This window comes from Hemibagrus wyckioides, linkage group LG19 (assembly GCF_019097595.1).
Source record: "Hemibagrus wyckioides isolate EC202008001 linkage group LG19, SWU_Hwy_1.0, whole genome shotgun sequence".
Classification (NCBI taxonomy): domain Eukaryota; kingdom Metazoa; phylum Chordata; class Actinopteri; order Siluriformes; family Bagridae; genus Hemibagrus; species Hemibagrus wyckioides.
Window position 1 is genome coordinate 15010697 of NC_080728.1, and position 15339 is coordinate 15026035.

General features: G+C 37.7%; 1 protein-coding gene across 1 annotated transcript in view; it reads right to left on the minus strand.

Moving 5' to 3' along the window:
• Positions 1–263: 263 nt before the first annotated feature.
• The window catches only part of cped1 (cadherin-like and PC-esterase domain containing 1), a 65430-nt gene continuing 50354 nt past the window's right edge, over positions 264–15339 (minus strand). The window contains exons 15-21 of the mRNA XM_058417725.1: positions 12535–12631; positions 10620–10756; positions 7924–8144; positions 6955–7056; positions 6178–6265; positions 4143–4289; positions 264–1837 (exon numbers count right to left, since the gene is read on the minus strand). Coding sequence (XP_058273708.1) covers positions 1616–1837; positions 4143–4289; positions 6178–6265; positions 6955–7056; positions 7924–8144; positions 10620–10756; positions 12535–12631 — 1014 coding nt within the window. The 3' untranslated portion in view covers positions 264–1615. The remainder of the gene's footprint in view (positions 1838–4142; positions 4290–6177; positions 6266–6954; positions 7057–7923; positions 8145–10619; positions 10757–12534; positions 12632–15339) is intronic.

Below are 15339 nucleotides of genomic sequence, written 5' to 3' on the forward strand. Positions count from 1 at the left end.
TTATTATCGTTTTGTTTCTAAATAAATAAATAAATAAATAAATAAATAAATAAATAAATAAATAAATAAATTAATTAATTAATTAATTAATACAAGAAAGAAAGAAAGAAAGAAAGAAAGAAAGAACGATCAGAGGCTACGAAAAAAACACCCACACCAACTATCTTAAATCAGAGCGGATCTGATTTAATTATTAAACAACACTGATACATATTAAATATATTACAATATCACAAATTACAAATCATATAGCTTTACCGACCGTGAAGCAATTATAAACAATACAAACAAACAAAAAAGCAAAAATACAAAAACAAACAAACAAACAAACAAACAAAAAAAAAACCCACCTCTGGTTTGATAAAATATATTTATCAATTCGGAAAATTCAAACGCCTTTCAGTTTTCTCCTAAATGTAGACACACTTCATAAAATAAAATTAATTAAAAATAATAATAATGATATAATAAAGGGAAACAGAGAAAAGGAATACTGTTTGGGGTCGAAATACTGTTTCCACCATGACAAAAAAGTTTCAGAAGCCAAAAATAAAAAAAATAAATAAATTATAAATTAACAAATTTAATGTATGAAATGTTGTACTTGCTTAATTTTAATTTTAATTTTAATATAATTTTAAATGGATTTTTCGAAACATAAATAGTCAAATTAAACCTCTGACCAAACATCAGCCACATCACAGCATCAGGCTTTTAATGGATTTGACTGCATTTAGAAATAAACATCATGGCCTAGAATAGCTACTAGATGTGTATTACTGGATAGTAATAATTTACGCCATGGTTAAATCACTATAATCTCATTGCAATCGCTCTAGAGACCAGTAAAAGTTAATGTTCCTTAATGTGTAAATATAAATGTGAGGAAATTAAGATAGGCATGCCAGCATTCCAGGGCAATGTAGAAATATTCATCAGTAACCTGAAACAATACAGCTTTTTCGTATATTATGTATATGTATATATATATATATATATATATATATATATATATATATAAACAGCATGTGCAAAATATTTTACACTGATTATATTACATTGGCCATTAAAGGCATGGAAATAAAAGACATCTGTAGAAAAATATATGGGCTATAGAAATGTGAGGTATACGTAATCTTCATAAGACCTTTGGCATAAATGCAGCTCAGCACTTGTGAGGGAGTGGAAGGTTTGAGACTGGGGGTTAAAAGCAAGACTTCACAGAGTCACCCGAGCTTCCATTAAAGTGACGATCCGATGGCGTGTGACATTAAAGGCACTCCTGGAAAACCATGAAATCTTTCCAGAAACGTCCTGGGAACGTTATATGGACATTGTGGAAAGGTATCACAGTTGGATTTTGTCTGGTGTCACACTTTAGAACTAAGGTGCAGCTGCTGAAGTCGTTTTGGAAAACTCAAAACACATACACACACACCCATGCAGACACACACACACACACACACACACACACACACAAACCTCACATCCCTCACTTTTTCTGTAGTGCATTAAAGCCACTGAAGTTAATGGCTTCATTTCATCTAATTATATACATCTTATGGCTGGACAAAAAACACACACACTTTTATTCACACCAGCTAACAAGTCTCTGTCAGTACTGGCTACTGGTCCCGTTGTGGAGATAAGGCATGCACACTCGGCTGAGCAGGATCTCGGAGTACACTTGGTTCACTGCTCCCTTCACGTGGTAGGATGAGCTGGGTCGAGACGACAGCTCGGGCCTCGTGCTAGTCACTCTCACACTCTCTCTAGCATGGCTGACTATCTGCAGCCTTTTGTGGACAGGCACTGTGGGAAGTGATGGTTTACCAACCTGTAGGAACACAGTGACAACAATATACTGGGGTTAATGAGATCAGATGGTGTTGAGGTCAGTTGCTCTGGTGGTATTAGCCAGCAGAGTGTGGTATCAAATTTAAAATCTGATTAATGACATTGTGTTTGGTTCTAAGATAAACCTTTATTCATCCCACCGTGGGGAAATTATCAACGTTTAATTATTGTTTACTCATTATTGTGCGTTTTATATAGCTATTGACCTGCTTGACTCACCATTTCAATTGAATCGGCTTAACCAAACCCAACAAATAACAACGCAATGTTGTCTAACTACATAAGTTGTTCCTCGTTTGCGAAAATTAAGCTAGTTCTTGTTATCACTTATATTACAGCAGCTATATAGGCCATATTTTAAAGGTACAAAAGATTCAAAAGCACACAAATGACACTTGAGGCCATAAATAGCTCAAGTTTCATAAAATCAACAAGTACAAATTTTTAATCTCTTTTATGTACAGGAGATTTATGTACAGGTCCATACAAGTCAATATAACCATAATATAAACCGTCTTGGATGTTAATATGAAAATAATAATAAGTGAATTAACATAAACCAGAGGGAGCTACGGTCAAACCTGCTGTTAGTGAAAACGAGTCAGTCAAATTTAATTCAACACCTTCTGACCAATCAGAGTTAAGAATTCTACACAGTTGTGAGCAAGATATTGGAGAATCATATATTTTTTTTAATATTATCCTACACATTTGGTATCATTATGCTGTATCTTTGTTATAGATATAACACAATATCACAGTCTTCTTATTTGATGCGCTGAACTGTATCTTGACAGCATTTGTCCTCGTTTCATTCCCAGCTGGAAAATTCCTCTATCATGAGGCTGTGACAGCTGACGTGGAAGATGCCTCATTTCAGGACACTGTGGAGTGCAAACTGATTGGCTGGGGTAAATATTTACAGTCAATAAACACAAGTAACACCATATAACCTGGCAAATATCTGCCTGATTGGTTGCAATGAAGAAACAAAGAGCGGCAACAACAAATTAAAAAAATCCTGTTTTGTGTAAATGGAATTTTATTCAGGCAGCTGTGTTAGTTGTAGGAACTCTGGTTTATTTGAAATCCAGGTAAAATGTCCAGAGTTACATGGTTTCCTTCAGAAAGGAGCCATGTGATAATGTCCGCTGGTTAAGCTTCACTGGGTTAGTTTGTTCTGCTGGTGTGTTCTTGTTGTATTAATGGACCACTTTTTAGGCCCATATGGAAGCAAAATCCACCACTTCACACACTTTCTCTCCCTCATCTGCAGCCAAACTGTTCTTTACAAGCTAATAAAATCCTGCCTAATTGCTAATAACTCATTAAACGATCTGACGGATAATTTATAGCAGAGTAAAAAGCAGCATGTGTGCTCTTTAAAGCTAGATTTACTAGGCTGTGTTTCTTGAAGGATTTGACATATGAATGCAAGCAGTTGGTAATTGGAAGAACAGTGACTCTTACTCTTTCTTCCTTTTCTCTCTCTCTCTCTCTCTCTCTCTCTCTCTCTCTCACACACACACACACTCTCTCTCTCTCACACACACACTCTCTCTCTCTCTCACACACACACACACACACTCTCTCTCCCTTTCCCTTTCTCTCTCTCTCTCATACACACACACTCTCTCTCTCTCTTTCCCTCTCTCCCACTCTCTCTCTCTCTCTCAAACACACACACACATTCTCATTCTCTCTCTCTCTCTCTCTCTCTCTCTCTCTCTTTACCTCTTTTTCCCTTTCTCTCTCTCTCTCTCTCTCTCTCTCTCTCTCTTTCTCTCTCTCTCACACACACACACACACACACACACACACAGTGGGGACTGGACTAGTGCCTAGCCTTATGTTCCAGGAAAATTAGTTTTACGCTGAAAGATGGTGAGTCAGCTCATGTGCTTTCTGGGTGGTAAATGCGGCCCATAATTCTATAATTACAGAAACAAATCCACGGCATTAGCAGACAGGCCACCGCTGTGTATTTTGGCTCCTTGTATTTTACACACCGCTAGAAGAGATAAATATGATAATGCCTGCAATATAATATCAAAGTCATATTACTCAGAATAAGTGCTCGGTTTGTTTAATTGGTATCTTATAACCTGTATGGTATGTGTGAGGCATTTTGATATCATTTTGCCGGTAATATGCATGAAGCATTTGCTGAGCTCCACAGCACCGAAGCTCCATTTGTCACGGAACATCCACAGGCTCCTTAGATAACACAGCAATTTGTGAATTCAGGTCAAGGCAGGTCTGAGAGTGCAGGATTGCAGGTTTACCTCGTGGAAATGGCAGGCACAGCGGCCCTGAAGAAACTCCTTATAGCGGCCCGTGGTGATGCTGAACGTGTCGATCACCTCGTACCTGAGGCGCTTTGCACTTTCCAGAATGTTCTTGTTCATGCTGTAGAGGTCCTGCACTCCTTTCTGGAAGATGGAGAAAGAGCATAAGGATTAATTGTACTACAAATAAAGATAATAATGTGTTTATAAAAGTGCTAAAAGTGTAAGAACAGCTGCAAAAGGATCAATTTAATCCTCATAAACTTATATATCAGTATTATAAGAAATATTAATTCTTTAAATGTTTATAACTGATGTTAAGTTAAAAATTTGTATTCCTTTAAATTCAAAGTAAACTCTTAAAAATAAAACTCTTTTTTCACTACAAAAAAACCTTTTGTGCAATGGAAAGGTTCCATGGATGTTAACGGTTCTTCACAGAACCATACACCCAAACAAAACACAACCATACACAAAACAGAACGCATGTAAGAAGCTAAGAATCTCTAACCATCCACAGAACCCTGTAGGAACCCTGTGTATTTGCTTATTAGGTTTTCGGAGGCTTTAATAGCAGAAAGAAAAGAATCATTTGTTTTCTTCTGAGGTTCTTCAGGAAGTTTATAGCTCTTGGGTTCATAAAAGTATTTTATTCAGAAACCTTTATATCAAGAATCTTTAAATGTCAGGGTTCTACTTAATGCACTTTATGGTTTCTTTTGGGGTTCTGAAAGGTTCTAGCTATTCTGAACAAGTGTATACACTGACCAGGCATAACATTATGACCTAATATTGTGTTTGTGCCCCTTTTGCTGCCAAAACAGCCCTGACTCACTGTGTATCCTGACACCTTTCTTTCAGTACCAGCATTAACTTCTACAGCAATTTGAGCAACAGGAGCTCCCGACGTGCATCAGTGAGCCTTGGCCGCCCATGACCCTGTCACCGGTTCACCACTGTTCCTTCCTTGGACCACTTTTGATAGATACTGACCACTGCAGACCGGGAACACCCCACAAGAGCTGCAGTTTTGGAGATGCTCTGATCCAGTGGTCTAGCCATCACAATTTGTCCCTTGTCAAACTCGCTCAAATCCTTACGCTTGTCCATTTTTCCTGCTTCTAACATCAACTTTGAGGACAAAATGTTCACATGCTGCCTAATATATCCCACCCACTAACAGGTGCCATGATGAGGAGACAATCAGTGTTATTCACTTCACTTTGTCAGTGGTCATAATGTTATGTCTGATCAGTGTATGTTATCATGTTATTACTGATAAGGTATAAATAAAAATAAGGTATAGTAAAACTTTATTTATTTATAATATATTTAATTTTTATATACACTCCTACACAACAGCTACAACTGGTAAAATATCTGCAGTTTGTCTTGACATGGTGAACACGTTGGTTCTGTACAGAACTCTGTAATCTGTTTACTCAACTTCAACTGACTGTATATGACTGTAGAAAGAACATTATTCATAATCTCCGGTGTTTATAATAATTTATAATCACACTCTTTGGTGTTTATAATGATTTATAATCACACTCTCCAGTGTTTATAATAATTTATAATCACACTTTCCAATGTTTATAATAATTTATATTTACACTTTCCAGTGTCACCCAAATGAGGATGTGGTTCCCTGTTAAGTCTGATTGAGAGGTTTCTTCCTCTTACCATCTAAGGGAGTTTTTCCTTGCCACAGTCACCTCATTAGGGAGGCTTGCTCATTAGGGAGGCATATAAGTCTAATCTTGAATCTCATGTTCTATAAAGCTGCTTTGAAACAATGTCCATTGTCAAATAAAATAAAATAAAATTGAACTGTAACTGAAGGTTTCACATACAAACCCTCGGGAGAGTAAAATATAAATAGTGCATGGGAACCTGCTGTTCCTGTATTCTTGAAACGTCCCCTAAAAGTTTGATATCATTATGACTCTGATACACATTTTTCATTTCATTATCAAGTCACGATTAACTACAGTGTTTAATTCCATTCTTAGCTTTCCTCAGCACTCACTAGAGAGAGAGAGCGAATGCCGTCCACTGGCAGATGAAAGCCCATTCCTAAAGACTTCACCACCACCATGATGTTCTGCAGGTTCTCTCTGGAAAATAAGTGACACCAGTAACGTTAAGCGAAACGAACACAGCCGTAATATTTTAATAAACTTTTCCCTCAGCAGGCAGTTAGCAGGGGATATTTTTATTATGCTTTTATTAAGATTTAGAGAGATTCGCTGTAAGAAACAGTGACTGAAATATCACATACTATAACTATACATCATTCTGTCACGTTTCCACAAGCTGTATTTACTGTAGACGCTGAGCATGCAGTCAGCGTCATTCTGTTTTGACCGAAAAATAACAATGAAGGTATAGATTTACAGTCCCTCCAGGATTCTGCGGCTTTCGAGAGATATTCGGAGGGGTTTCATTTCAAAATCACACAGATTTTCTGCAGATCCGGTCGAATGCTACGTCTTCAAAACAAGCATTGTCGTCAAAACCAATCGAAAGCAGATGTTTGATTCACGTGCGTCGAACACAAGTAGAGCTATCACAGAAATATGATTACATGTGTCTTTATTAGTAGGTGCTTCGAAGAATTTTGTGCTTGCGATTTCACCAATTCAAGCAGTTTTATACAAAAAAACAAGCAGGAAAATCTTGCATTGCAAATGTTACAAAAGAGCTGCAACAATCACGAAAAACTACAGGAGGAAGTGACTTTAACAGAACACATGCATCGGGGGAAGGAAGCAAACAGGTGTGTGTGTGTGTGTGTGTGTTTTACCTCTCAAGGACCTGCTGCATGGTCCTCAGATGCTCCAGACTGAGCCATTGGACCCCTCCAGCAACCAGCACTGTCTGAGGGGAGTTCTCCAGAGGTCGTGACCTGCCATGGGTGACAGACAACAGTGCCAAAGGTTAAAGTTTAAAGCCACATCTGTGAGAGTTAATCAGCAGCTGGAGCAAGCACAAAGACCAAAGACCATACATTAACATTTTGTTTTAATCAGACACTATAAAGATATATAGTACTGTATATATAAGACATGGAGCACACAACACGTAGCTCTCTCTAGGAAGACAGAAGACCTGACTTCCTGTTCAAGTGTACCTGATTTTCATAGGAACACTCGTTCATTTGTGGAATTATTCTGTAGTATTCTTTCATTATTTAATGATCATCCTGTCCCTTTTTATTTTCATTTTCAAAATGGCAGCATGGTTTGTAGTTAATCAGTTACGTAGTTAGGGTGATTATGTATTAATTCAGTTATTAGTGCAGGATTTCTTAATATTAAGAGTGACAAGGAAATTTGAAGGCAAATTTCTTTGGTAAAAGAGGAATGAAACAGAAGCTGCTGTTGTAAGAACAGAACCGCCATTTTGTTTTGGGTTTTTTTTTTTTGTTGAAGACAGAAAGAAAGAATGTATGTACTGAATGAAGAGTGACAAAGAAATATAATTTTTACCCAGACTGATAATTAAGCAAGATAGATAGATAGATAGATAGATAGATAGATAGATAGATAGATAGATAGATAGATAGATAGATAGATAGACAGACGGACGGACAGACAGACAGACAGACAGACAGAGAGACGGATGGACAGACAGACAGATAGACAGACGGATGGATGGACCGACAGATAATTATAAGTAATAATATGAATGAAAATGATTTAAAATGTCATTGTTATTACTCTGGAATATTTTAAAGATTTTTTCAGAAACAAACACACACACACACACACACCTTTCTATAAGCTGTTCCAGCGCTTGTTGGAAGGTAGGTCTCTGGTTCTTGTGTAGCCAGAACTGGGGGTAGTAGGAGTAGCTGATGAGAGTTCTGCCCTGGTTCAGATTGTGGTAGATGATGGTGTCATGAGCCTTGTCCCAGTCCTCCAGTGTAGTGTTGACTCGCTCCATCAGATAGTACATCATCCCCCGGTTAGTAGAATCCCCGATGAACAGGACCTGAGGGAGAACAGGAATCAACCTGTCACCACAGGTTACTGTTCAGAAATATACGGACAGCTGACCATCGCATCCATGAGTGCTTGGTAAAATTCCTATTCCAAAGGCAAGGCATTCTGGGAAGGCTTTAATAATTAGGTTTAATCATTGTTAATACCGCCTTAGATCAAATGGAGATTAAAAAAATTTTTAACAAATATGTGGAATTGACTTGCGAGACAGACATGCATCATGATAGTGTGATGGATGTGCACACAGTTACACTCAAGTCAGCTTGGCAGGAACAGTGTGTGCCAGACTGAAGTCAAAAGACACACACACACACACACTATCACCATGACAGCGGAGACAAACAGTCCAGATCAAACTGAGAAATTCAAGCTGACACACACTTCTGCCATTCCAAACCCCCTTCCCCAATCCTCCCTTCCCCTTCATCCACCCGCTGTCCTTCCCCCCCGTCCACCCTCTCTCAGCCTGCTGCCATGGATAAAGGAAATGAGGGATGAACGAGAGGAAAAAGAAACTGAAGGAGCGAGTAAACAAGTGTGGCATTGTAAGGGTTTTCCACGAGCTGCTGGAGATCACAGCTTCTCAGCGGCAGTTCACATGTCCGTGGCGGACAAGTTGGAATGACAAACGCCGGAATTAATCCCAAAATATATGCATGTGCGTGACGAAGAACAGCTTAAAGCTCTGCTAAGTTGTGTATCCATGGTCATGGTCATACAACACACACTACAAAACAATGCTGAAATTCATCACCTAATGAATCAGCCGTCTCAAACAACTGTTCCTCATTACAAAGGAAAATTTTGTTAAAGCTCCAAGCCATGAAATATTTTTATTGGTATTTTTTTTTTAATTCAAATTGTCCAGTTTAAACACAGACCAAGTATCTAAATAACTTGATTAATTAATTAAATAAATAAATAAATAAATAAATAAATAAATAAATAAATAAATAAATAAATAAATAGAAAGAAAAATATTTACAATGTTTTTTTTGTAAAAAACGTAACAAGTAAACATTTTTTTGACCATATGTGTATATGAAAAGTAACAAAGAAATGAAGTATATTGAGAATTAGCATAGATAGATAGATAGATAGATAGATAGATAGATAGATAGATAGATAGATAGATAGATAGATAGATAGATAGATAGATAGATAGATAGATAGATAGATAGACAAAAATAGACAAAGAAACCCAGACTGGATGATTTGTTTATTTTATTATTTTTATTTATGTATTCAGTTCAGACCAAACCCTGGACTTAGCTCCTGTTTTGTTGTGTCCATATTCAGCATTGAATGTCTTTGTCATGTCACACTGGACAGTGGTGTATAATGCCTCGTATAAAAGTAGACACTCATGGATTTAAGTATTCATAGATTTTCATATGTGTTCATGTTTTAAAACTAGCCTAATTTGGGCAATATATTTATACAAAAACAACAAAAACTATTTTTCCCCCACTCATATATTTGTATCTTCATAGTAAATGTTGATATCAAACCTATTTCTGCTCTCTGAGATACCCCAGAAGCCTCTAAAACCTTCAGCCATCAAAATTATCCAAAAGAGGAAAAACACACATCACACACTGAGTCCTGACTCATTTTATATCAGCAGCAGACATAAAATACTTTATTTGATTGTAAATCTCAAATGAATAATTCCTTCTTGTATTTCACATTCTGTATTGGTAAAAACAATACGTACAATTTGTCTAGGAAAACCCCTTCCACACATCACTTTCATAAAATATATAAATAAATAAGTAAAAGTCTCTTATTGAACCAGAAATCTATTATATCCTAAATCTATCTTTGTCTATCTTTCTCAGCCCAGGCTGCTTTTTAAAGAACTCCTGAGCTAGCCGCAGTGAGCCACTAAAATTCTGTGGACTATCCATCTCCAACACCCTGAGAGCTCTTTACCCGAGGACGTGTGTGTCATAGCTGATCTTGAGCCTCTTAAATCAGGACGTGCAGAAGGAAAAGTCCTGCCGAGGAGCTGAGAGCCTGTAACATGCAGCAGTACATCATGTAGGGAATCAGGATACGGGCTTTGGCTCGGACGTCGGAACTTGCACTGCTTTCTTGTAATCGTTTACGAGAGCTCTTTTAAAAGATGGATGCGGAGAAGAGAGATCCGTTTTCTCAATTCTTCTTTAAACCCTCCTGCTAAATCATTCATTTCTTTGTTTCAATCTGGCCTCCAGAGATGTTCAGGATAACACTGTACATTAAGCATAATTGGAAATCACTATTTTAAAACAATATTATAATTTTTGGTAATACTTCTAATTATGTCCATAATTAGAAGTATTGGGCAAGATTAACACCTAATTAGTGCTTTCTTTTAATTTATGTTCTTAGAATTTTTCCTTATATTGAAGTTTTTACCTGTGACATAAGAGCCGTATATTTAAGTAAAACTGATTTAAGTCATTGCTTATCATCTTACCTTCTTGTCCATCATGCATCGCTGCAGCTGTGGCTGCTCCAAAACAGGGTGATAACAGCTGTCTGGTTGCCAGGCAACCTCCCGCCAATCACAGGTCCTGTTGTCTGAACAGCTTAGGCATGGCACCACCCAGTGTCCTGTACACAACCGTGTCCATTATTACAGTCTGATTAATAACACGCAGTAGATTTCCATTTAAACGCTAGAGCTTTCATTTAAGCAGCTGGTCATGATTAGTCTTCTACCTGTGGGTACGTGAATCATCGTTATCATCTTCCAGGTCTGGTATGTAAGCAATGATTCAGTAAGCTGTAAAATGGAAATAATTACTGCGCCGTAATATGAGGTTCTTCACATTGGGGAAGAAAGATCGAGAATATGGGGTTCATTTGGAAGAGGAAAGGGATTGTAAATCTTGGTTTAATTGGAAAAAACGGGACTAGATGAGAGCAAGCTGGGAAGGAAGAATCTCTCCAAGCAAAGATAATGACATTTACTATTCAAGTGAAATAACTCTACATCTAACACACCAGTTTAAAATCTGACTATTAACTGGCTGTGGCTTGTTTTTACAGTTTTAACAGATTCCTAGTCTGGTCTTAATCACCAGTCAGTGATTTAAGGGGTTAAGTCTTCTTTCACTTATATAAAAACACACAAAACACATCTGATTAAGGAAGCCACTTTTCCCATAATATCCTATAATAATGTTTCCCTGTGTTGAAAATATAACATAAAAAAAAATACTTTAAAATTCACTTCATTAAAAAAATGTTTTAACACTCTGGTACCTCGTCTGAAAAGAAATGAAATAAAATGACTTTTTAATAATAACAACTAATGTACAGGGACTTGGAGGTGCAGGTGCATGAGTTTTTAAAAGGAATCTCATAAGAGTCATAAGTAAAGCTGCAGTTTTCCACCATGAGAAAAACTTCACATTTTCTCCTCATCATGGCACCTGTTAGTGGGTGGGATATATTAGGCAGCAAGTGAACAGTTTGATGTGTTAGAAGCAGGGAAAATGGGCAAGCATAAGGATTTGAGAGAGTTTGACAAGGGCCAGATTGTGATGGCTAGACCACTGGATCAGAGCATCTCCAAAACTGCAGCTCTTGTGGGGTGTTCCCGGTCTGCAGTGGTCAGTATCTATCAAAAGTGGTCCAAGGAAGGAACAGTGGTGAACCGGTGACAGGGTCATGGGTGGTCAAGGTTCATTGATGCACGTGGGGAGTGAAGACTGGCCCGTGTGATCCGATCCAACAGAAGAGCTCAAATTGTTGCTCAAATTGCTGAAGAAGTTAATGCTGGTTCTGATAGAAAAGTGTCAGAATACACAGTGCATGATGGGTCAGAGCTGTTTTGGCAGCAAAAGGGGGACCAACACAATATTAGGCAGGTGGTCATAATGTTATGCCTGGTCAATGTAAGTAATAACTTGAACTTCTTTTGGAGATATTTCACAACATTAAATGTGACTCTAAATGGATAACAGTTACAATTTTTAATTTCGATTTAGCAAACCGCAGTGGTATAAGACGAGTAAAACATTTCATGAAAAATAATTAACTTTGACGTGGTAATGGTTGCTTTTTGTGTCACACCAAGGGGATGCTGTGTGAGATCGGGTATTATTCAGTTCAGTCATTCATACGAGTTCATATGACTCTCATTAATACTGTCCATATGGTTCAATCAGTCTGTAAACATAGCAAGAAATGATTTTCCACAGGGTCAGAATCATACATCATTTTGTAGGGAGGAAATCTATCAAGATCATATCTCTAGAAAAGCATTTGAACCACCTGTTTCATCCATGTTTGAGCCATAGATGTGTGCGTAGTTGTGATACGGCTGTAGATCAGCAAGCCGGGTTCTAAAGTATACTGTGTCACAGAAAGTTGTGTCAACTCACCGGGTTCATCACCTGAAGAGCAAGGCTGAGATGATTTGAGCTCGGAAACAGGTTCCAAGCCACAGGGTTGATCAGGTCTGACCACCAGGCCACAGTCCTGTCAGAGACAGAAAGACACACTGTGAGAAAGTGAGATGAAGTGCACTAAACACTTAAGTAGTGAAGACAATAAAACACAGCGGTGTTAGTGAAAGTAAACTCAGTGAGGTTGATTTTCCTGTGTGTATTTTTTTTTCCACTCCAGGCTTCTCTGTCCTTCTCTTCTAGTCTGTACTAAATCAAAGCAGGTTAACACCACTGCCTGCCCCGCTACAGCCTTGCTAGCCGTCTGGGGTCAGAGATCAAACTAACTGAAGGGTATCGAGGAGGCCGACACGACCTCCTCAGGCCCCAAAGGGAGCCATCAGGTCTGGTTCTCCTATTGAGAAGCGATCTCTTTCTTACCCCCACAACCTACCCTGCCTTCACCCACTGCGCTTTCCATAGAGGCTTCACACGGCCACGTTACATTCCCCATCGAGCCGCCGCTGCTCTCAACAAAGTGCCACAAGACAACTTAACAGGGATTTTCTTGTTCATACCTGTGGTCAGTGTATCCGCGCAAACACGGGCGGACTTTTTGATTCAGCGCAGAGCCGCATAAATCAGCATGCTCAGGCGGCGGAAACCGATCGGCTCTTTTCTTCTATGCACTCGCCCAGAAACCTCGCACCCTCATGCTAAAGAAAAACGTTTGTAATTACAGGACATTTAGAGATGGATCATTTTTCTTTCTTCTTCTCTCCATGTGTCATCTCTGCATTCACTCTGCGAGAAAAGAAGGTCAGGTTCATTCAACTCGGCTGAAAACAGACTGAAATCCAATAAGGTGCCTTAGACTGAGAGAGCGCGAATACTGGAGGCCAGGAAACCAACGAAATGTGGCTCAGAAATAAAAAAAAGAGCACACACTGGATGCACAGAGTTATTGGCACCCTTTAGTGAAAAGAGATGGCTTACTTTCTCATAAAATGTTAATAAATTCTGCATGCATAAACCTTTGAAATATTCCAGCTTGAAATATAACTTGTGATGCATGATCCTTGACAAGTGTCTCCAAAATTGCTGAACTTTACAGGCAGAGATTCAGAGCTATTCAATGGGAGGTACCAATACTTTTGATAACACTATTTTAGAAAACAGTACAAAAAAACTTCAGTATTTAAAAGTTAAAATATAGTAAATAAAATATAAAATAAGTTAATGCTTTTATTACTAATAAAAATATATACAATGATATAATTGATTATGAATACAGAATATTCTATTTTGTATCATATTTATCTAAAGATATATATATATATATATATATACACTGTATATATTGTTAGAATATGCTGAATACTTAATACTTAATTTATGCATTTTGTTAATATTTACTGATAAATATTAGTTAAAAAATTAATCTAATAAATTGTAAGTAGAAATAATTAAAATTAATAAAGTATCTATAAAGTGGATTATATTAAAGAGTTGTGGTGTCAATTAAGCCACATACAAGTATACAGTAGGACAGAACACAATTTAAAAGTCAATAGTAATTAGGATAAAATTATAATAAAAGAACTGTTTAAGAGGGAATTGTAGATCAGACACAACCTACACACATACCCCCAACACACATGTATAAAAATAAATAATATTATATATACTTATATACTATATACTTATTAAACCTATTCTTATAAAACAAATGATACCAGAAAAATAATATTAGAGAATAGCTAAAGTAAAAAGGTTTCCTTTGTGCATGTGTGTGTGTGTGTGTGTGTGTGTGGAAGCCACTCATGTCTAAACAGTGCTGTAATCTCCAGTGATCAAAGCATGAGCCTAAGCCACACAGATAGAGCCATCCGGATTACCATCCCATATCCTCCATTAGATCAGTTTCTACAGTGGCACCTACTTCGGGAACAGCCAGAATAAAACCCTCAACGCTCCTCAACAGCCCTCCAGACAGCCCTTATCCCTCAGAGTCCTTGCTTCAAGAGAGCTCTCAGTGAAAAGTCCACCTGGCCTATAATAAGCTTGTTTAAAGGACAAATCCTCAATCGGTGAAAGCTGCGGGATGAAAGAAATGAAGACGAGGAATCAAGAAGGATCAAGGGTTTTGTATATTAGCAAATAATTTAGTGGTCACCACTTAATCCTATCTCTAACTCATTGAAATAATGATCCACGAGTGGAGAGAGATCTTTCTATATACTTTAGTATATTTATAGCAGCTAAGGCATGTTACATGAACGTTACACCAGAAACAGACATATTCATTTTCATATTTCCAGTTCAAATTTCCAGAGAGATCAGAATGATGCGCACGTATCCATGACGCTAAACAATGACTTTTTGATCATTTAAAAAGTGTTGCCATGGCGATGAATTAATATGTCATGCTTTACATAGAGGAATTTTTGGCCTAATTCCACTGTACATTGCACAGTTCATGTGTATGCTCAGTTATATTGTATAATAACATCTACAGGCCAATAAAGGCTCATAAAAGAGACATTACTACACTCTTGGTCATTACATTTACTGCATTTGGCAGACACCGCTTTCCATTTCTTTATCTCATTTTATACAACTGAGCAATTTAGGGTTAAGGGCCTTGCTCAGGGGCCCAGCAGTGGCAGCTTGGTGGACAAGGGATTCGAACTCACTCAGTAGTCCAATACTTTAACCACTAAGCTTCCACATCCCCCTGCTTGCAGCTGAATTTTTGGGTCCGCACTTGTTCAGGAAGTAAAGTAACCTGCATACATGTTT